General features: G+C 55.2%; 1 protein-coding gene across 5 annotated transcripts; it reads right to left on the reverse strand.

Moving 5' to 3' along the window:
- Positions 1–2,678: 2,678 nt before the first annotated feature.
- Positions 2,679–21,032, reverse strand: AGAP2 (ArfGAP with GTPase domain, ankyrin repeat and PH domain 2). Of its 5 annotated transcripts, none has more exons than XM_046011494.1 (19): positions 20,203–21,032; positions 13,688–13,746; positions 13,013–13,100; positions 12,747–12,832; positions 12,451–12,598; positions 11,331–11,465; positions 10,956–11,065; positions 10,384–10,542; positions 10,132–10,218; positions 9,942–10,046; positions 8,428–8,590; positions 8,123–8,245; positions 6,750–6,878; positions 5,761–5,820; positions 5,381–5,529; positions 5,182–5,272; positions 4,839–5,061; positions 4,465–4,720; positions 2,679–4,282 (listed from the first exon to the last, which is right to left on the reverse strand). In XM_046011494.1, the coding sequence occupies exons 1-19, from the start codon at positions 20,360–20,362 to the stop codon at positions 4,040–4,042; spliced, it is 2,574 nt and encodes an 857-aa protein (XP_045867450.1). In that variant the 5' UTR covers positions 20,363–21,032; the 3' UTR covers positions 2,679–4,039. The 5 variants fall into 5 exon arrangements, with proteins under 5 accessions (XP_045867450.1, XP_045867447.1, XP_045867448.1 ...); XM_046011491.1 differs by lacking the exon at positions 20,203–21,032 and adding an exon at positions 15,397–16,714; XM_046011492.1 differs by lacking the exon at positions 20,203–21,032 and adding an exon at positions 15,397–16,712 and having other exon boundaries at positions 8,123–8,242.
- Between the last annotated feature and the right edge of the window lie 1,258 nt (positions 21,033–22,290).

The raw sequence follows: 22,290 nt of genomic DNA on the forward strand, positions 1-22,290 counted from the left end.
CCCTGTTGCCAAGTGCAGACACGGGGGCCCTCACCTCCCCCTTTTCTCGTCTTGCTCCATCTCTGAGAGGTACAGTTTTCCTGCTGAAGATGGCACCGACTCACAGGTAAGCTAGAGCCCATTGAACTCTTGGGTCTCCAGAAGTCAAAGTGAGATTCAGTTGTTGTTGAAGAAAGTTCAACAACAAGAGAGACCCGCCCTCTTCTTTCTGAATGTCAGCGGGTGTTTGTTTTGCATGTTATGCTTGCATTGTTTTATGGAGAACTATAAATGGGTAGACTTGTGAAACCCTGCTTCCTCAGGTCCATTTGGGGGTCTTGCAGGGAAGGAATGCTTCCCCAATGCAAGATCTGAGACTCATGGGCTCATGGGCAGCTGTAATTGGGGTGCTGGGTTCAAATCCTCACTCCTCTCTTTACTCGGCGGGGCTGTGAAAGAGTTATTTAACTTTTCAAGTGCTGTTTCCTCTCGGGTAGGTTGTGGATAATCACGCTGGCCTCTGATGGTGGTTTTGAGTACTGAGTGGAACCTACTGTGTGTTTCATGCTCTTAGCACAGCACCAGGCCCACAGAAAGTGCTGGGTAAGTTGTCATGAACCAGCTCCTGAGTTCTGAAGACACTAGATGGTCCTTGGAGGCAAGAGTCTTAAAGGCATCTCGAACGCTGATCTGAAGCTACAGTGGAATTTGATGAGGATAGACACGGAGTTCTGGAAACCTCACTAAATGGAATAATGTACTTTCAATAGGAAATTCCTTTTTGCTTTCCTTTAGCTTTTAGTGAAACTCCTATGGAGGAAGTTGGTCTGTCCCAGCTGTGCTAAGGCAAACAAAAGGAGGTGAGCAGGGTGTGTGGCAACGGTTTGTGGCAAGAGTGGGGGTGAGGAGGGGCAGCAAGAATCCAGGTGAGGACACCCGAGGTAAGCTGGGAAGGTGGCATGGATGTGAAAGGGCAGCAGCTCTCCTCGGCACCCCCCCCCTCGCCCCGGAGTCTCCTTCTAGAGTCCTGTTGTGCACAACCCAGAGAGCGTGGCATTTTGTGATCCCACACACTCCACCCTTCACATTTCCCACAAAGCCCAAGAGGGATCCAATGATTAAAAAAAAAAAAAACAGCCAGTGGATTACTTAGTGTTGGGATTTGCGGTGGGGTTGCTGACACCCTGATCACCCTTCACTGGCTGGAAAGGAAAGGAACTACCCACTAGCCTGTGGTTCCCTGTGGTAATTCTATGCTCTCCGGGGCCCTTACTTCCTCCATAAACTCTCTCACACTTGAGCTTCTGAGGAAGATAGTGAACTTTTGCTGCCAAGAAGTAGAGTGGAGATGGACTGCGGGAGTCCAGGGTCTCTGAGCTGAAAGAGGGAATAGCCAGGTGTTCCACCTGAGGTTAATTCCTTCTCTTCCTTTTTTTTTTTTTTTTTAAGAGAGGGAGGGGGTGGAGGGGCAGCAGGAGGAGAGAGGAGAGAATGTCAAGCAGGCTCCATGCCCATCAAGGAGCCCAACACAGGCCTTAATCCCACCACCCTGAGATCCTGACTGGAGCTGAAATCAAGAGTCGGACGCTCAATCGACTGAGCCACCCAGACGGGTCACCTCCATCCCCCTCCCCCTTTCTTTTGGTTTGCCCTCCCAGAATACACACCTGCCTCTGTACATGTCACTGCACCTGCATCCCTGAGCTCACCTTTCTCTATGTCGGACTGCTGTGCTGGGTGGTCCCCCCCCCCCCTAGAATCCTGGGTAATGAGGGCCTCCACGTGACTGGGACCTGGGCCCACTGCTGCCACCATGCCTTGTTAGCTTGATGGCACACCAGCAGCTGTCTGTCATTGTGGGGTGGGAGGTTCTGAGCCTCTACTGGAGGCTCTACCAGAAGATTCAGGGCCATTGACTGAATGACATGTGGTGGCTGTACACAGCCTGCTTTGGCTGCTGGCCAGTGCCACTCCAGCGAGCCCCTCTATCGGAGCAAACACTTTCTGCTGCCCACGAGAGACAGCAGGATGGGCTTCATGCTGAACCAGGAAGCACTGCAGCTGTTGGGGGCAGCACTGACCTCAGTGGCCTAGAGGACATGGAGGGAAGCAGATGTCTACTCCATCAGCTGGGCATGAAGTGTGTGACCACCAGGGACCTTTTTGGCTGTGAGATTTCCCAGCTCCTACCATAATGAGCTCCACTTCTGGTACCACGTCCCTAGGGCAGTCCTCCATGGCCAGTGCTGGAGTCCTCACCAGGTCCCTCTGAACAGATGGTTCAGATTACCAATAAACAGATGCCACCAAGGTAACCTGCCCAAGGCCACCTAGCCAGGAAGTGGAAGGCCTGGCTTTAAAATCAGATCTGATTCCAAAGATCCTCCTCTCAACCAAAGCAAGCCCATCTTCTCCCCCTCTCCAAGCAGCCCCCTCCCCTGTCATCTCCTCTAAGTTCCACACCCCAGCTCCTTCCCAGAAAGGGGGTCATGTTGGGAGTCATGGACTTTTCAGCTCCCTGGATCCCTACTTTTGCTCTGACCTTTCACTACAAGGGGAAGTATCTGACCTACCAGCTGGTGTCCTGCCACTAGCCCCAGCAGGGCACCCTCTGCCAGCCCTCTCCCACCTCCAGTTTCCCACCTTGACCAAGTCCATTCCCTGATCGCCTCTTCAAGAAAAAGCCAGCAGCTCCCCCCTAGACAAAAATCACTTCCTCTTTAATAGCTGTTGAAGAAGATTCACACCATCTGCCTCAGAGGAGATGAGGGCATTTCCCTCTGCCCCCGACCCTCTCTCCTCCCCAATTACCTGGTCCTTTGCAAAATATTTTAGCTGAGAAAAAAAAAAAAAAGACCGGAAACCACTGACACAGACAGTCCAAGGGCTGGATTGATTAAAGGAGGCAGGGCTGGGCCAGGTAAATCCACCCCACCACCCCCTTCCTGGGGATGGGGAAGGAGGCCTGGAAACCCTCCCAGCCACCTCACATCCTCTTAGCCCTGGCTGGGAAGGGATCATGGGGTTGAGGGACGGGTCTGGAGATGCTCCAGTGGGAGGGAGGGGCTGGACAGGAAGAATAGTGGGGGAGGGGTCCCATTGCAGGGGTGCCCCCTACCCCAGATCACCACGGGCGCTGCACAGTCACAGGTACGCAGTCACGGTCACAGACACTCACAACCCGAGAGCACCCCCACCCCACCCCACCCTCTGCCCACCCCTGGCTTCCCCTACCTTGAAACGCCCTCCCCGAGTCCCTGCCCGCCCCCGCCCCCTTGTTGGGGAACAAAGCAATAAATTACAAGGTCCCTCCCCTGTCCCCTTAGCCCACTCTGCTCCATCTCTTCTCCTTCCCGAGATAATAGTGAGGAGGGACCCAGGCTCTTGGCTCCCCCGGCCCTTTAGCTTCCATCCATGGGTGGGTGTGGGGGGACGTCCTGATTTCCACTCCTCATGGTCCCTTTCACGGAAAGGGTTGGGGACCCCCCTACCCCCTTGGGCAGCAGGGGTCCTGCCCCTCGCTGCCCTTCCCCCTTCACTGGGCAGTGAGATTAGCTTGGAAGGGGTGGGGTCCCCGGTATTGGCCCCAAGTCCCAGGGCTAGCTCTCCCACGTACTAACCCCTCCCTCTGGCGTGGCGTCGCCCCAGGAGCCAGCCTGGGTATGTGCTCCCGCCTTGGGATTGTCGAGCACAAGCAGGACTGGGTCTTCCCCCTCCACCCCTAGGGGGCGCAAGCGGGTATATCCAAGCTCCCAGGAGCCGGTACCGCAACAGGGGGTCTGCTTCCGCGGACACCCAGCGGGTAGACTCAGAGCAATCCGAGTATGAAAACGGTGGAGAGGGGGCGTGTTGAGCTGGGGTCTCCATGCCTCGTTGGGGAGAGGGAGGTGAGTTTGTGTCTTCTGGGAGGCGTGGGGGCTGTGCCCTCGTGGGGGAAAGAAGTGCTCCCGTGGGGCGGGGTGCGGATTGGAGAGGTGAGTGGGTGCATCTGTCCAGCGGTCCGCCCGATGTGGTCGTGCCCGGCCCGTGTGGGAGTGGGGGTGTCTCTCCCGCTGGGCAACTATACCAGCGCGACGGGGGCGTCGGCGCGACCCATGCTGGCGGCGCTGCTCCGGCGGCGGGGGCTGGGCGTGGCGGTGATGCTGGGGGTGGTGGCTGCGCTGGGGGTGGTGGCGGTGCTGCCGCCCTCACCCGGGCAGCCGTGCTGGAGAAGGATGTCGGCGCATAGCTGGCTTCCAGCCTGGCGGGCGTAGAACAGCGCCGTGTGGCCCTGTGCGTCGCGGGCGGCCACGTCGGCGCCGTACTAGAAGGACAGAGACGGCCGCGTCACCAAGACTCCCGGTAGGGCCGACACCCGCACGCCGTCTCCCCAGAATTTCCAGGCCCGCTTCCAGGGTCCTTTTAGGGACACCAGGCTCCCCCGCGCCTGGCTGTTTCCCAGCGGGAACCCTCCAAAACCCCTTTCCCCAATCCTCACTCACGCACCCACAGCAGCAGCTGCGTGATGACAACGTGGGCGAGCTCGGCAGCCAGGTGAAGGGGGGAGCGAAGCTGCGGGTCCTCCACGCTGGTGTCGAGCGGCCCGTGTCGCGCATGGGCCAGAAGCAGGAGAACGGAGGCCACGTCCTGGGCCTGCACCGCGGCCCACAGCTGGCGGCCCAGCGGTTCCTCGGAAGTGCCCAGCGGCGCCAGGAACAGCAGCTGCTCGTACTTGGCGCGAATCCACGATTCACGCTCCTCCCTACAAGACCAGAGATGAACAGGAAGGGCTCTAGACCCCCACCCTGGACCTCTGCCCCTCACTCGGGTAACCTCTCGGGATCCTCACACCCTAAGCGCCCCGCTTCTCTCCCACGTACCGCGAAGAGTCCCGCGTGGGTTTGGTGCGGCCCCGCGTGTCGCTCTCCCACACGCGGTTGGCCATGTCGTTGCCAATGGCCGTCAGCACCAGGGTCAGCTCCCGAGGCCAGTCGTCCAAGTCCAGCGAGCGAACGCGGGACAGGTGTGTGCCCAGGTTCCGGTGAATGCCAGAACACTCGATACAGATGAGTGCGCCCAGGTTCAAACTAGCCCACGTGGGGTCTGGGGAGGGAGTGCAGAGGTCGGCTTCCCTGCAGTGCAGGCAGCATGCGCACCCCAGCCTTCCCCAACCCCAGCGAACCACACTCCCTCCCAGACCCCTCCGCTGCCCCTTGCGCTCACTGGGGGCCCCGCAGTCCACGCAGATAGAGTTCCCCTTGGCGTTCCGGATCGCCTGGATGGCCACTGCTTCACTTTGGCTGTCTGTGCGCAGCTGCAGAAAGGGTTGGGATTTGTATTGACTCTCCCTTGTATTGAGCCCTTCTCCAGACTTAAGACACTTACCTCTGCTTGCCCCCAACCCTCACCCCCCACCCATTACCTTGACCTTGCTGCTCTCACAGCATTGCAGACTGGCTAGGATCTGACTTTCGATGGCCTGGACCCAGGCATCCCGCTCCTCAAAACTGGCTGCCTCAAAGTGCCACGTCTGACCAGTGCTGGACACGATCAGGAATTCGAAGTTTTCCTCTGGGTGGGGGGATGGGATGGGGTCATGAGGGATGGAGTTCAAACAGGGGTGGCCTTCCCCAAACCCTTCCCCCCTGATGTCCATCCCAAGCCCCTGGGAGTGGGGCAGAGGGGTTGGGGAAGCAGAACGTGGGGGAGAGCAGGAAGCCCGAGCACATGCAGGGGAAGGCAGGGGCACCCCCACCCCTCTGCACCCCAGCTGAGCGCCCCTCCCAGCTCCCCGCTTGTTACCTGCTTTATAAATATTTCTTAAACTACCAAAGGATTTTAGTTTCCACATTTTGCGCTTGGCTGGTTTCCCGAAGCGAAGGAGATAGAGATAGAATGGAGAGCAGAACAGAGAAAGAGACCAAGAAAGGAGAAAAAGAGAGGCAGATGGAGAGATGGAGAGAAATAGTGACAGAGTGCCAGAGACAAAGCAGGACAGACAGATGGGGAGAGAAAGCAGAACTAAAGTCAGTGGCCCCGGAGCAGAGTAGAGAGGAAGCCAAGAGCCATGAGAGTAGGCAGATCTGGAACCTGGGTCTGAGCACCCAGCAGAGAGCAGGGCGTGGGGACCAGTTATCATGACCAGTGAGGAGCCAGGTCTCTGGGAAGGGAAGGGATGGTCAGGATCCAAATGAATACAGGTAAAGGGGACAGAAGTTTAGTCACGGGCCTGGGACAAGGGGGTCGTGGGGTTCCGGAGGAGTCTCAGGAGCCTGGGGAGGTCACTGAGGGCAGGAATGGGAATCACTGTGGTCAAGGGCTGTTGGGGGAGCTTGGTGATCATGAGAAACTATTGGGAACAGGGGCCTGGTGGTCACCGAGTCCCGGAGCTGAGGAGTCAATGGGTGACACTGAAGTCAGGTGCTGAGTCACTGAGGGCCACAGGGGGTTCTGGGTGCAGGGCCTGGGATGATAAATGGGGTTGAGGGCAAAATCAGAAACTAGGGTGTCATTAAGAGAGGAAGCAGGAGCTACAGACCAATGGGAGTCATTGGGTGTGGGAATGGCAGGACTGGGAACTACGGGGGGGAGGGGGAAGCATTGCCTGGGGAATGGGAGGAAGGACAGGAGCTGAGGGATCTTCTATTTTTCACTAAGTTATGTGCAGAGTGATAATGATAGTCAAGCACTCAGCTCAGGCACTTGTCCTCCTCCTGCAGGAGCTGGGCCAGGGATCTGGAGTTGGGGGTGAGGGTCCGGGGTGGGAATGCAACTGCCCACCAGGGCCTCACCTTCAGCCTGCCCAGCCGAGCCTTCGGTCTTGGACGGTGTTGTCAATTTTTTCCTCCTCTGCTTCTTCACCATGGGAGAAGGAGGGGGTTCCCGACTCAGGGGGCTCAGGTCTCCAGATGGTGTACAGTCTTAGGGAGGGGGGGACACAGCTGCCTCAGTTGCCCCCTCCACAGATTTCCTGATTTCTCCAAAGCCTGCCTCCTCCCCTGAACTAGCTCTGGTTCCCCTCCTCTCCAGGAGGTCCCCCTCGATCATGCCTGGGGAGGTGGGCAGATGAGTGGTTTAGAGCCAGACCTGCACTCAGATCCTGGCTCTGCCACTAACTGGCCTTGAGACCTTGAGCAAGTCACTTAATCTTCTGAGCCTCAGTTTCTTCATCCCTAGAATGGGGATAAAAATCTATACCTGACAAGTTTGCTGTGAGGATTGCTGTTACAGTTTACTTGTGTGTGTGTGTGTGTGTGTGTGTGTGTGTGTGCGTAAGTATATTGTAAATTGTAATTTTTTAAAAGATTTTATTTATTTATTTGACAGAGACAGAGATCACAAGTAGGCAGAGAGGCAGGCAGAGAGAGAGGAGGAAGCAGGCTCCCTGCTGAGCAGAGAGTCCGATGCGGGGCTCGATCCCAGGACCCTGGGATCATGACCTGAGCTGAAGGCAGAGGCTTTAACCCACTGAGCCACCCAGGTGCTCGGTAAATTATAATTATATATAAATACTGTAATGTTAATATAAATATGTATATAAATCATATATAAATATAAAATCGTATATAAATATAAAGTAATTGTATATAATTATAGTTGTATATAAATATGAATTGCACATAATTGAATTGTATATAAATATGAATAGTATATAAATAAATAATTGTATATAAATATAAAAATGTACATAAACACATGTATATAAATATTTACTGTAAGTAAACTGTAAATTGCAACTGTATATATATTCTACCTATGTATGTGTGTGTATATATATGTATGTATATATCATATATATATATATCTTCAAACACTCCAAATACTGATGGCTGACTATGTGCTAGACATCTGTCTAGTTTGTTTAATCCTCAAGGCAACCTCTATCTCCACTTTACAGATGAAGAAACTGAGGCACAGAGAGGTCAAGTAACTTGCCCAGTGGCAAGCCAGGATTTAAGTTCTATCCATTTAGCTCTAGAACCCACTCATGTTAACCATTATGATAATCACGGTATGACTGAGCTTAGTGCCTGGCGCCCAGTAGACGCTCGGTGTGTCGCTCATGCACTGATTCCAGCCTCCAAGCTTGTACCACAATTTCCTTTCCCACCCACATCCCATTCACATCTGGAAGATAGTGGATGGAGGGTGGGTCCTCACTGACCGGTGCTGAGGGCTCTGGCCAAATTCCGGTCTGGCTTCAGCAGGTGCTTGGATGTCTGGTCTGGTGGTGGCTGCAGGGAACTGGGGCTGGGGCTTGGGCTTGGGGTGGGCGTGGTGGCTTCTGTTGGAAGGGGAACAAGATAAATCTTCAGTGAGCCCCTCTGTCTTTGGGACACACTTCTGATGTAGTCCCTCTTTATCACCCACCTTCCCGCTTATCCAGTCCCAGCCCCCACTTCCTTATTACCCCTCCTCATCCCCCAGCTCTGGCAACTCTTCTGCCTCTCTGCCATGAGCCCCACTCACCAGGACCTTCACCCATCTGCACAGTGCTCATGTCCTTGACCAACCCGTTGATGCTGGCTGAGGGACCAAAAGCAGAGATGGCTCTTGGGGGCCTCTTGCCAGGCACCTTGACAGTTGTTCGCAGCAAGTCCATTTCCTTGCCATGGGTACTGTGGATGTAATCCTGGAGGGGTACAGAGGTTGAGAGTGTGGGAAACCTGAGGTCCTTGGTGGTGTTGGGAAGCAGCCAATAGTATGGGCTAGAGAGGACCTGGAGAGGACTGAGTTCAGATGAGCTTCTAGGGGATGGTTTCCCCAGATGTGACCCAGTACTATCCCCTCCAGAAAGCATTCCCTGGGGGCCTCTGGGGGGCTCAGTGGGTTAAAGCCTCTGCCTTTGGCTCAGGTCATGATCCCAGGGTCCTGGGATTGAGCCCCGCATCGGGCTCTCTGCTCAGCGAGGAGCCTGCTTCCCCCTTTCTCTCTGCCTGCCTCTCTGCCTACTTGTCAAATAAATAAATAAATAAATAAATAAATAAATAAATAAATAAAATCTTAAAAAAAGAAGAAGAAGAAGAAGAAGAAGAAGAAGAAGAAGAAGAAGAAGAAGAAGAAGAAGAAGAAGAAGAAGAAGAAGAAGGAAGAAGAAGAAAGAAGAAGAAAGAAGAAGAAGAAGGAAGAAGAAGGAAGAAAAGAAGAAGAAGAAGAAGAAGAAGGAGAAGAAGAAGAAGAAGAAAAAGAAGAAGAAGAAGAAGAAGAAGAAGAAGAAGAAGAAGAAGAAGAAGAAGAAGAAGAAGAAGAAGAAGAAGAAGAAGGAAGAAGAAGAAAGAAGAAGAAAGAAGAAGAAGAAGGAAGAAGAAGGAAGAAAAGAAGAAGAAGGAGAAGAAGGAGAAGAAGGAGGAGAAGGAGGAGAAGGAGGAGAAGGAGGAGAAGAAGGAGAAGGAGAAGGAGAAGGAGAAGAAGAAGAAGAAGAAGAAGAAGAAGAAGAAGAAGAAGAAGAAGAAGAAGAAGAAGGAGAAGAAGAAGAAGAAGAAGAAGGAGAAAGAAGAAGAAGAAAGGGGCGCCTGGGTGGCTCAGTGGATTAAGCCGCTGCCTTCGGCTCAGGTCATGATCTCAGGGTCCTGGGATCGAGCCCCGCATCGGGCTCTCTGCTCCGCGGGGAGCCTGCTTCCTCCTCTCTCTCTGCCTCTCTCTCTGCCTGCATCTCTACCAACTTGTGATCTCTGTCAAATAAATAAATAAAATCTTTAAAAAAAAAAAAAGAAGAAGAAGAAAGCATTCCCTGTATGGCAGACCAGGTAGAGGTCCTTCCTCCATTCTCTCCCACTAGACTGCAAGTTTGTCAGGGGATGTCTCTATTTTCCCCTCTCCAGGGTGGGTACATAGTGGGTGCCTAACACATGTTTGCTGAACCTAAGAAAATGGGACTAGGGCTCCCCAGAAGTGATGGTAAATTTTGTCAGAGGCACAGACTGGTACAGGTGGAAGGGTGTCCAAGGCCAGCCAGTGTGGCCCAGACAATTTCGGCCACTCACATTAATGCTGGGGTGGTAGAGTAGGAAGCCATTACTGGACAGGGTCACGTATTTCTTCTTCCATTCTTTGTTCAGGGAGTTGCCGCTACGCTTCAGTAGGAAGCTCTGGAGGATGGAAAGAGACATGTGGGAGAAAAGCCCAGTCAAGACCAAGTATGTCCAGCCTGCCCCCAGCCCCTGGACCACCCACCTGTTTGATGGGGATGGCTCGTCCACTCCCTGTTGTCTCTCCCCGACTGTCCAAACTCCGCTTCTCAGAATCACTGCCCCGACGATTCTAGAATGGTTATTGGCATCAGTTAGAGAATGAGGAGAGGGATCTACTGATGGAAGGACAGGGAAGGCAATGAATGAAAAGGGGCCCAACGGCGGGGTATAGGGACCAGGGAAGATGGGCAGGTAACAAACAGCTGGAGGATGGGGGAGTCATCATGTCCAATACCGCAAAGAGGCTGGTCCTGCGTTTGGCTGCCCGGTGCAGGGAACCTGGGGTGCTCAATCCAGCCACCGCCGCTGCCTCAGCTCGGAGCTCCCGGTGACCAACATTGGGTGAGGATGGAAGGGAAGAAGAGTAGTCGCTAGTGTGGCCCCCATTGCTAGCCTGGGGATGGATGAAGGAGTCAGCAGAACAGCTGAGATCCCCCCACCCCACCAAGCTATAGTTACATTTAGTTAGGAGGAATTCCAGACATTCCTTGATCTCATCGCCATTTGATTGCATTATCGTTCATAATAAAACTCCTCACTGTCATATGCTTTCCATTTTGCAAGTATCAGGCCATACAATTTTCCTGAAACCTTGGGAGGTTTAGGTGACTTGCTCGAGGACATTCCAAACAGCATTTCAAACCTGGTTGACTTCCAGTCCAATGAACTTTCTACAAATGTTGTCACTGCCCTTTCCCTTTGCCCCCCAACCCCCGACCTCCTTGGTACTTGGTACCTGTTCTTAGATCACCAGCCCCTCCTCTGCATCCTACCAGCCCCTCTGTGGACCCTGAAACCCTGACTCACCTGCCCAGCTACAGGAGTGGAAGCAGCCGAGTGGCTTGGAGAGCTGGGCAGGGACTTACAGGCGGCCAGAAGCTGTTGCTGCTTTCGCAAGGTCACCACCTTCTGGGCCACTGAAGGAAGGGGGAGGGGAAGGACACATGAACAGGGTAGATACCCAAGACCGCCCTCTGTTGCCCAGTTTTGAGAACTCCCCAGGAGATAACATGGCCCCAACTTCATTGTCACCGTGGCCTTTGTGCACCTGGAGTCTTGGCAGCTCATCCTGCCCAGAAAGACCACGGGGTCATTAAGGAAACCTTCTCCGACCTCCCTGATGTCTCCTCCCTCCCACGCAGGCAGGCCCCTAGCTTCCTGCTCCCCACACACCGTACTCACCCTCCTGGAAGACACGGTCTACATTGAGCCCATAGGTTGCACACGTCTCATAGTAGCTGCAACGTTTCATTTCTGCGCACAGAGCTCTGGCGCGGGCATCGCCCACCACTCGAGGGGAGGAAGCACTAATCTTGTCTGAGGGGACAGGAGAAGGGAAGGATTGGACAAGGACGTCACTTCCCCACTCTTCCTACTTGCTTTTCCCTCCGGCTCCAGTCCCAGGCAGGCGAAGAGAGACAACGACAGGCGAAGAGAGAATATCCCCCTCTTCTCTGAAGACTGGGTCCCAGTTCACAAGTCCAACTGCAGGAGGGGCAGGCTGGGAGAGCTTTGTATATGTGTCCTCAGAGAATACCCAAGAGGGGAGCAGAATTTCTTGACCAGGTCTGAAATGGCTGAGACTCACAAGGGCCCGTCACCCTGCCCTGCAAATCCAACGACCCCTGAGCTGAGTGGAAGTTCACCTTGGAAAAGGCTGAAAGTCCATGGGGAACAGGTGGACTGTCCACTCTGCATCAAGGAGCCAGGAGGCAAGTGGCGAGGGGAAGCAGACTCCTGCAGGATAGGCATCCACACAGAAAGTCGAGCCAGCTCCATACAGGTGGGTACTGGAAAAGCTTCTCCTGGATTTGGTGGCATCTGAGAGCCCCTGAATCACTTCCTTGAGAACTCAAACTATTCTGCCCTCTGTATTTTCTCCATTGTTTCGTTTGTGTTTTCTTTTTTAGATACATTCCTTGGAAAGGTGTCAGCCTGACCCAGCTGTAGCAAGAGGAAGATGGAAGGCTTTCTATCCATTCTAGAGCCCGAGATTTTCTGTGTTTGCCATGGTGGTGACAGGAAATAGCAGTGTGAGAACACAAAGTAGGTGACATCTCCAAGGAATGGAGATTGCTCCTATAGCTGCCCCCGTCTTCCTGGAGCGTCCTCTTTTCTCTGCTTAGACCCTGGGAAGATTTTTTGGTTTAATGACTCCCTTGTTGGAGACCGAGGCTCCTTCCAGAGGGTTCCTGCAATCCAAGGGACCATTTCCACTCCTTACCAAGCTCTCACCTGTGTTGGTGAGAGCAGTCATCTCAAGGACTCCCCCGAAAGCAGTGCTTTCCCAGGCCCTCCTCACCTTGTGTCCCCACCAGTGCCAGTGCCAGGCCTCCTCGTCCTTCCCCCCGAAGGGAGCTCAGCTGCCCATGGAGACGGCTCACGGCCTGGAAACTGTTCTCATCCTCCAGGCTGAAGACCAAGATGACAGCATCTGCCCAGCCTGAGAACTTGCGGGTGGTGAGGGAGCAAAACAGGGGGTCAGACAAGTCTACTCCTCTGGACACGATGCCCAGGGAGTTCTGGGAAACCAGAGCTTTCTCCCCTGGCCAGCGCTGACCCCAGTCAGCCTGCCTATCCCAACATCTCACTCCTCACCTTGGCATCAGGTGCCCCAGCTTCCTCTCGGATCAACACCAGATGAGTCTGTCCATCCACCAACATCTCTTTCTTGTGCTGCTCACCTGTCCAGAGGGGTGGAAGTGGTAGTAGGTCAAAGGTTGCAGGTCACCAAGTTTCCCTATGCTCCCTGTATTTCAAACTATTGTGGCTTTATCCTTTCCTCTGTTCTCCACAGCTGCCTAGTCATTGATCCTGGACTCCCGACCCAAAACATTAGCTTACTATGGCTCCTGAGAACTCACTTTCTGTCTTCTCCAGCACTTGGTAGGAACCTGTCAAGAATCGGTGGATGAGCGATGACTTCCCACTCCTGGCGTCGCCCAGCACACCCTGAGAACATGTTGTGGAGCAGAGATTGTGAGAATTAAAAGGAGGCCAAATGGTTGGGTCTGAACACTCCTGAGAACTCAAAGAGACTGGCAGTGTCAAATCATTCAAGCTGGATCCTGCAGGCACTGGATGATGGTTGGTCAGAAGAGAGCATTTGGGAAGATCAGGTGAGTGGGGTAAGAAATGATCCCAAGCTCAAAGTGGACCACAGGCTGAAGATTCTTAGCAACCCAGTCCGTGCTTGGGGGGGGGGGGGCGGGGAGGGAGGGGTGGAACATCACAGCCCTAGACACTGGTTGGAAAGTTTTACCCAATTCTAGGCAATAGAACATGAAAGACTAAAGGGAAGATGCCAGAAATAAAGAGAAGCCTGGACAAGGACCATGAACAAACAGGAAAAAAGAAGGAAAAATGGTAAGGATATATCAAACCCCAGGAATGTGCTGTGAAGGTAGACTCTCAGTAGTACTAGAAAATCATCCCCCATTCCCAAAAGAGAGGGAAGGGAAGAGGTGAAGGGGAGAGAGTTGAGAGTGCGATGGGTGGGAGTTCAGCCTTCATACAGATGAGGGGACTGGATTACCTACCAGGCGCAGTTCAGGAATGGAGCGGCTCAAAGTCCATTCCTGGCTATTGACCACAGCCTCTGCAATAGGAAAGGAGCTGTAAGAGAGGATGCTCCCAGCCCAGGAGCACCCCTCATCCCTCAGCCACCCCTCCCCCTTTTGCAGCTTCCCTTAACCCCCAGGACTCTGCCTGGGCTGGAGAACTGTGTGGAAAGGCTAGGTTCGAGAGTGGTCCCCAGTCCTCCCATCCTAGCCGCTCTCCCCACAGCTGTTGCTGCCGCTCAGTGGTTGCTTAGCAACGGAACCAGCTAGACAAAAATACTTCAGTTGGCATCTCCCTTAAAGCACATCCCCAAACGTAAGTCTGCCCCAGACCAGGGACCAGCGTTCTGACAGTGGCGGGTTTTTCCCCTCTGGAAGAACGGGAGAGGGTCTCCTTCCTACCAGTCTGACTTGGATTCCGAGGCAGATCCTGGGAGGAGGAGCTGGGACAGGGGAGGGAATGGGTCTTCCTCAATCTCCATTTCAGGAGAGAGAAACTGAGGTGAGGGATATCCCTCCCCTTTTTCAAGGTCAACAGCATGGTGGCCCTGACCGCTTCCCACAGCCCAGGCAATGGAGCTCGGACTTGCCTAAGCTTCTTTCTCCCATATCCTCCCCACAAGCACCCTATGTAACAAGTGTGGGGAAGGGCTCCATTCCTGGGCCGAGAGAAGCCACAGGCCTGGGGGCGGGGGGTAGGATGCTCCTTCCGCCCGCCGGGTCCAGCCCCCGCGCCTGACACTGGCCGGACGTTCCCGGGGCGCCGCAGCTGCGGCGGGAACTCTGGGATCCGGAGCCATCTGCTCCCACCCGCTCCAGAGCCAAACCCCGGGGGCCGCCCCCGCTCCGATCCCGCCTCCCCTTCGGGGAGTGTAAGCTGCACCAAGAGTCCCTAGACTCTTTCTTCCAGAAAAAAAAGAAAGACACGTCCCCCCTCCCCGCAAAAACTACCTTCTCGGTACCCCCTCCCAAGTCTCCGGGGTTAAGAACTGCCTTTGCAGCAGTTCCGTCCCCCTGAGTCACTCCTGGACAGTCCCCTGGGGGTTTCAACTTGGCTGGGGGGGGGCAGTGGGGGAAGTGAAGCCTCCTATCCGCCCCCTCTCGCTTCACATTCAAGTATTCATCACGTTCCAGCCCCCGCGCACTCCCGTCCAGCCCAATCCACCTTCACTGCATGGAAAGAAACAAGAGTCCCTTCCTGCTGTCTCACTAGCCTGGTCTAAGCCCAGGGAAGACCTATCCCCTGCAAGGAACTGCCTGCAAGGTCACTCTCATGCCACCTGCTCCAAGTGCTCAGGAGAAACTGAGGCTTCCTCGTCCTCTTCATCTTCACTGTTCATCTAGGCAAGGCAAAGCTGTGTTCCCCTGCTCCCAGAGTCCAGCTGAGGCTAGAAGCGTCTCTGGGAGTAATTTCCTATAGTCACTCTGGCCAAGGGCATTATTTTCCCAGAAAGCCTTAGCTTTCCCCCTGAAATCAAGCCATCTCTCCGGTGGCAGGTTGTAGCTACCCACCCCCTTTTAGGACTGCTTAGTCTTTGCCCCAGGCCTTGACCCAGGAGTGATTGTGGTTCATCCACCCACCCAAGAGAGAAGGTTCCCTAGTTCAACCCTGCACACCTCTCCTCCACCCCAAGCTGAGCATTGCCCGTGCCCTCCCCTCCCTGTTCTCAGGCCCTGGTCCTACTCACTAGGGGAGGCGCGGAGCTCTGCGCCCAGCAGTTCCCTGGACCCGCTGCCAGAAGACAGGCCCGGGGGACCGGGAGGGGGCCCGGAGCCAGGAGGCCCCCCTGTGCTCTTGGTGAAGATCCCGCTGATAAACTTGAGCATCTTGCGATCTCGAGTGGATGCTCGGCCCCCCTCCCGGCCCCGTTTCAGCCCTGGAGCTGGAGGCTCCAGAGTGATGGGAGGTGCAGGCCCAGTGGGCTGCGCGGAGGCGGCGGTGACAGAAGCGGCAGGAGCCGGAGTTGCTGGGAGGGTTAACGGAGGAGGAGAGCCAGCAGGCGGTCCGGGGTGCAAGTCACTGTTGTCCAAGGTCTTACTCTTGCCTTTCCGAGGGGACAGCTTTCCTCGGGCTCCCGACCCAGCCCCGACCCCACCAGAGGTCGGGGCTGCCGCTCCTCCTCCCCCGGCGGCGGCGGCGGCGGCAGCGGCAGAAGCTCCAGTCCCGGCGCTGCTCTTTGACCCCTTGACCCTGGGCTTGCCTTCGCTTTCGGGCCATGACAGGCGGCTACCCGCGCCCTTGCCCCCGCCGGCTTTGGCGCCACTCGTGGTTACGGTCTTGCAAGGCTTGGGGGCCGGCGGAGGAGGCGCCACCTTGAGCCTCCGACTGCCGGTGCCGGGGTGCGGGGAGGACGAGCCCGGGACGCCGCCGCCCGCCCGGCCTTCAGGTTCCGGGCCCCCCCAGCTCGGGCTGCTGAGCAAAGGGCGCCGGGAGGTGGGGGCGCCCCCGGGCTTGGGGTCAGGGCTCAGCCCCCCGGAGAGCGGGGGCCCCGGAGGGGCGGCCCAAAGGGAGAGGCGGCGGCCGGGAGCGGGGGAGACAGGGTGGGCCGGACTGGCCGGAGCCGGGGACAGGGCGGGGGGCTCGGCGCCCCCGGCGCCCGCGCTGCTCGTGCTGATCCACAGCGCATCCTGCCGGTGAAAGAGACGCTCGTGCCGCTTCTTGCCCGGCTCCTCCGCGCCTCGGGGGCTGCCAGGATCCCCGGTCTCCGCACCTCTGGTCCCTGGGGCGCCGGCTGCGGCCGCAGACGGAGAAGGCGGCGGCGGAGGCACCGACTCGAGCTTGACCAGGGTCAGCGAGATGAGGTAGGTCGTTGTCCGGCGCTGAAGCGCGCCCGCGCCCCGGCTCATGGGGCCCCGAGACCCCCGAGCTGGGGAGGGGAGGCGACTCCCCCGGACTGCCTCAGGGGGGCCCGGCCATGGGGCCGCCCTGCTCGCTGCCCCCAGCCCCCGGACCCCGCTGAGCCCCCAGCCCGGCTCCGCTGTCGCCGCCGCCTCCGCCGCCTCCGCTTGCGCCCCCCTCCCATCACACGGGGCGCCCCCTCCCCATGCTCCCCGCCCTGTGCCCGCACCCCGTTGGAGCCCCGGGACCTTGGTGCTGCTCCAGGGAGGCGCGCCGGACCTTGCGCCCCGGCCTGGGTGGGGGCGCCGAGATGGGCGGAGGAGGGCGGGGAGAACAGTAGTGGGGGCAAATAGGGGAGAGGGAGGAAAAGGGGGCAGAAAAGAGGGACCCGAAGCTGGGGGAGAGGAAGAACCGGTGCGGGGGAGGCAGGGGCGGGAAATGGGGACTCAGGGGACAGGGGCTATGGATGGGGGTCGGAGAGGGGGTCTGTAGGAAGGTGGGAAGCTAATAGGCTGGTCGTGCGGGGGATTCGCAGGGGCGCGGGGAGGATGCTGGGGATGGAGATACAGACGCCGGCGGGGGAGGAAGGAGGGAAGCCTTAGGGGGTGGGAACCCACGGGTCTGGGGTCTGGGAAGGAAGGGGCGTGAGATCCGGGCGAAGGGTCCGGGGGGCTCGCCAGGGCTCGGCTCGGTCCGGATGCGCGCTGTGTCCGGGCGCTCCCCTCACATTGAGGAGGAGGCGGCCCCCCGCCCCCCCCCAACCTATCTCCCCCCCCCCACCTTCTCTCCACCAGCTCTGCTGTCTGAGAAGGCGGTGCAAAATCCAGGACTGGATTTCCCTCCCAAATCCTGGGCTGGATTTCCTAGAACTTGGACTCACCTACTCCAACAATCTAGCCCCCTCCCCTAGCACACCACGGTTAGGGAACTCGACTGTTGGGTGTGGCATTTAGGGATAAGGGTAAAAATCCGTACACAGATGGACAGTCCGCAGGGAAAACGGAGTGATTTTAGGGGTCACTGCCAATTTTGGGGAAGTTCAAGTGAGGAAATGGGGAGTCCTCAAATCCCTTTCCCAGGACCCCTTTTCTCCCCCAGGTAATTGCACGCATTCTTTTTCCCATCACCCAGCCGCCCTGACCACCCCACTCCACCCCCCACACGCAGTATATTGATGGGGCCATGACTTGAGCGCAACTGTCCCAAAGTGAACTTGTAAAGTGTTCCCTGGGGATGGAGACAAACATGGAACTTAGCAGGGTAGGAAGGAGGGGGGTGTCTTAGGAGGGGAGAGATCCGAGAACTCCAGGAGCCCAGGCCAAAAAGTGAGTCAAAAGCTCCAGCTTGAGGTGGAAGGAGAAGGAACATGTCTACAGATTGACACCCCCCCGTACCAAAATGCATCCAGTCTCCATAGCAACCGTAGCTCCAAGAGTGCCTCAGAATCAGCGGGGATAAGCAGAGAGGAGAATCGGTGTGTATGGTGGGTGCAGGGACCTGCCAGGGGATTGGGGGTTAATGGAGGTTCCATCCTCGCATCTAGTTAGTCACATGTGGGGTATTTAGTACCCCTGAATATAAGGACTCCTTCAGTTGTGGTGGGAGCCGGCCTCCGTCTCCTGAGGTTTTCCAGCTGGAGCTCTTTTAGAAGGTTAAAGAGGAGATAGAATGGAAAACGTCTGTCTGCTCTGTGTTCACCACCTTCTAGGGACCCTGGAATTCAAGGCTCACTGTCCTCTATCCTGGGGAGAAGCTTGAAGGGGGTAGGCCAATGGGGAATGGAGGCTGAGACTTGTCAGAGACGGACCAGAGTGGTGGGAGGGCTTCCCGCAGGCTTGGAGACCCCTCCCTGGACTCAGGGAGTCTCAGCATTCCCCTAATTTGGCGTCCCACCCTCCTGACGCAGCTGAGACTATAATAAGTGCTGTCGTGGGCGGCTCTTGGAGGCAGGAGCCGGCAGTGTGCTTGGCCTGGTAGGGGGTAAGGGGGGGGTGGTGGCACCAGGATGCTGGATGCCCTTTGTTTTCCCTGGGACCTGTACCCAATCCCTCTTGGGTCCTGTCCTGAGGTCAGCAGCCCTCTCTCCACCCCATTCCAGGAGGACGCCATTCCCAGGACAGTGAATCCTTCAGTAACCTTTTCTGAATTTTCTGGAAGAGAAGGTGAAGGAGATTTGCTAATTCTGCCTTAATTTTCCTTCCTTCCTTTGGTGCCTCAGTTCTCCTTTCTGTTCAGTGGGAACAGAATCCTGACTCTTATAGGAGTGGAACAAATCACTTATGAAGAGTGGTGTCTTCTGGGAGATTTCAGCCTCCATCCCTCCGCACTCCCTCCTCCAGAGCTAAGCAGAACTCCTCCACCAGGACTAAACCTTTTTTCCTCCCCCTCTTTTTTTTACCTACAGGGGTGGGGCTTGGAGTTCCTCCCTAGGAGGCCCCATAGGGCCACTCCCCCTAGGTCTGCCTCTCCACCCACTGAGGCTGTAGGAAAGGTGTCAGCCATTGTTCTTGGCAAAGGATGGGGACAGGAGGTGAGAGGGACACTAGCGTCAGAAAGGCAATGGGAAGGGTATCAGACTGTCCCCTTGGGATCCCAAACCAAATGTTCCTTCCCCAAGTTATGGTCTGGTCTCCTTCAGAGAGGTCTGGCAGGAGGTGTCCCTGATGGAAAGAATGGTCTCTTGAACCCCCCACCCCACCCCACCCCAGGTAGGCAGCTAAGACTGGAGTGGCTGGGAGACCAGGGTATGATGAAGGATGTATTTCTCGCAGACACCTTTCAGGAACAACATAGTTGGCTTTTGTTAGCTCTTTGCCACCTCAGAGGTAAATGAGAGGAGAGTAGGCTGGAGATGACTTTCAGTTCCACTAGTTCCTTAGTGCTGGGGCCCTGTGGATAGAGAGAAACTGTTCCCGCTGGGGCCCCACCACAGGACTGAAGGCTGGGGTGGGCAGGAGGATGTGGCGGATGGTGTTGCCATGGCAGCACTTCCTCCCTGTGTTGTCATCACTTGCTCTAATGGCACTAAGGAGGTAGAGCGGAAGGTGTATGTGTTGGGGGTGGGGAGAAGGACAGGAACAGGAACATGGGGAAGAGAAGGGACCAAAAAGAGTCTTGGGGACTTCTTTACACTTTGGCTATGCAAAGCATACAGTCTGAGTGATAGCGTGTGCCTGAGAGCCTGGGATTCTCTGCATGGTGTATTTCAGTGTGTATGTGTTTCTCTCTACAGCTGGAGAACAAGAGGTCACCGATCCTTTGTGGGTCCTGGGAATGAACACATTATCCAGTCCCAGAACCTCCTGCCCCACACTGCTTCCTGCCCTGGACTCCCCAGGCAGGGTCCAAGTCTACCATGGGTCTGTCATGGCCTCTCTTCCCCATGCTCACCCACTTCTCCATTGCCAAGAAGGTCAGCTCAGCACTGACTTGTTTTTTTATCCCCTGGGAGAAGGATCAGAGTTGAGGAAAGAGGAAGAACAACACCTCCCATATCTTTTTTCCATCCTGTCCAAATGTATTCTTCCCCCGAGTCCCAGCTCCATCTAGAGGACTAGGAAATGCCTGGTTGGGAAGTGATGTATGACACAGCAGGCCCTTCTATGCCCCTGCTGGTCCCCGATACACCCAGGGTGGGAGCTAACCCTTCTCTTACCTTGCACGCTGTCCAGTGAGGCCTGGATGCTGTCCCGAAGTTCAGGATCACCCACCCTCTCTGCCAGCTTCCTGAGGCGGCTTAGAGACTGCTTGGCCACCTCATGTCGTCTGACTTCTGCTCTCACTGCAGCGACAGCCAGCTGCCTCTGGGCATGCATGTTGCCCAGACCTGTCTTGCCGGGCTAAGAGCAACCTCTGGCCTTGAGGCCCATGGCCCCGTAGTCCCCAAACACCAGAAGGCCCCTTCTGCTGTGCCCCAGAACTCCCCGCTCCTGCCCGCCCTTCCGTCTGTCGGCCTCACTTCCTGACTGGTGAGTTTCAAACCCACAGCCTGGGACAGCACTACCTGCTGCACCTCCCACCCCCTCTAGCGTTGGCCCATGAGCTCTGCCAACCAGCCCCTAGGATTCCTCAGCCAGGTGGTTGGACAGACCTTAACAAACATCCTAGAGCCTCCTGTGGGAGGTGGCTAATTAAGATGGGTGTTGGTTGGTGCTAGGAAAATGTGCCAAGCCAGGTCCCAATCTCTTGGGTGCAATCCCAAACTGTTGGTGACCTACGGATTTCTGTTCAGTCTCAAACTCCGACAGGAATGTATACACACTTGGTCTCTCACCCTAACAGTCCTGCATTCCAGCTTGCAATTGTACTCACCACCCACTCTGTACCCACCACATCCAAAGAGCTCGTGTACCTACATCTTGCTCCATAACCCTTCCTCAGTCAGCTGCCCCACTGTAACCACCTCCTGCTTCAAAAGGCCAGGTAGTTATGGGGAGAACAGGTTATGGAGGAGAACAGCAGCTATAACCAGACAAAACCACCATGCTCTCTCAATTACTTTCATAATAATTGTCTATAACAATAGCTTACGACACACTTTCAAATATATGGTCTTTATGATATGCCCAAGGGGTACAGGGAAGGAAACCAAAGCTCAGAGAGGCCAATAAGAGGTGAAACAAATCTATGGGTCAAGGTCTTTTTTTGTTTTGTTTTTTAAGATTTTATTTTTAAGTAATCTCTACACCCAACGTGGGGCTCCAACTCATCACCCTGAGATCAAGCATTGCACACTCCCTTCACTGAGCCAGCTTCCAGGCACACTTGTTGAGTCTAGGTCTTCTGATTTCAACTCTGATACTCTTTTTCACTATACCACCCAGCCAAGATGCCTGCCAACAAGTTCCCCTTATTCCTAATACCATTGTCTTGCCCTTGATTTAGGACCTGAAAGAGAAGAGGGTGGATGAGGAATTAAAGGACAGAATGAAGATGCAGTGTGTATATGGGGGGTGGTGGCTAATTTGATCTAATCACTTTGTTTCAGGACTCAAACCTTTCTGGCCCTGCCAAATATCTCTTCTGCATATGTTCTTGATACTAATTTATGAAGGATAGGGGATTATACCTATGTGACTCTTTGTATAGTTGGAGATAAGGGAATTGGAGGCTAGGATTACCCCCTGGAACTTATAGCCTGATGAAAATAACTGAGTGTTCACTGTGTGCCAGGTCCTGTCCTAAGCATTCTGCATATATCAACTCATTAAATTCTCACAACAACCCAAGAGGCAGGTGTATTGTTATTTATCCCTATTTACAGATGAGGAAACAGCCACCAGGAGCCAAGGGTTATGCGGCAGGTAAGTGGCAGAGTTGGAACCCATGCAGTCTGACTAGCAGACTCTCTAGTCTGGATTAAGTACATCCAAACTGAAATCATCCTGTGGGGTTGAAGGGAGGTTTTTTGTGTTCCCATTGCGACTGTTTCTCTTGGGGGAAAGAGGAATTATGCCTTTTCCCATCTCCATGAAAAGCATTTATTCAATAATAAGCATACTGATCAACCTCTATGCTCACCCCCAGAGTGAAAATGCGGAGACTCTTCCTTCCCTTATTCATATTCCAGAATCCTCCCTTTGACTTTTTTTTTTTTTTTTTTTTTTTTTTCCCAAGCCCCGAATCAGGCACGGGCTCTGAAGATACCGAGCACACTCAGGTCTGCGCTTGTGGCTTTGTCACATACAGGAATGCCCTGGCTCAAGGCAGCTGTTTTCCACACTGAACTTCTAGCATATTCACA

The sequence above is a fragment of the Meles meles genome, chromosome 7, assembly GCF_922984935.1.
Source record: "Meles meles chromosome 7, mMelMel3.1 paternal haplotype, whole genome shotgun sequence".
Classification (NCBI taxonomy): Eukaryota; Metazoa; Chordata; class Mammalia; order Carnivora; family Mustelidae; genus Meles; species Meles meles.

Coding starts and splice junctions, on each gene's coding strand:
- AGAP2 (XM_046011491.1), bottom strand. CDS start 16,555: ATGAGCCGGGGCGCGGGCGCGCTTCAGCGCCGGACAACGACCTACCTC. Junction 8,591..9,941: donor TCTACCACCCCAGCATTAAT/GTGAGTGGCCGA, acceptor GTACCCCTCCAG/GATTACATCCACAGTACCCA. Junction 5,821..6,749: donor CTCGGCTGGGCAGGCTGAAG/GTGAGGCCCTGG, acceptor TCGGGAAACCAG/CCAAGCGCAAAATGTGGAAA.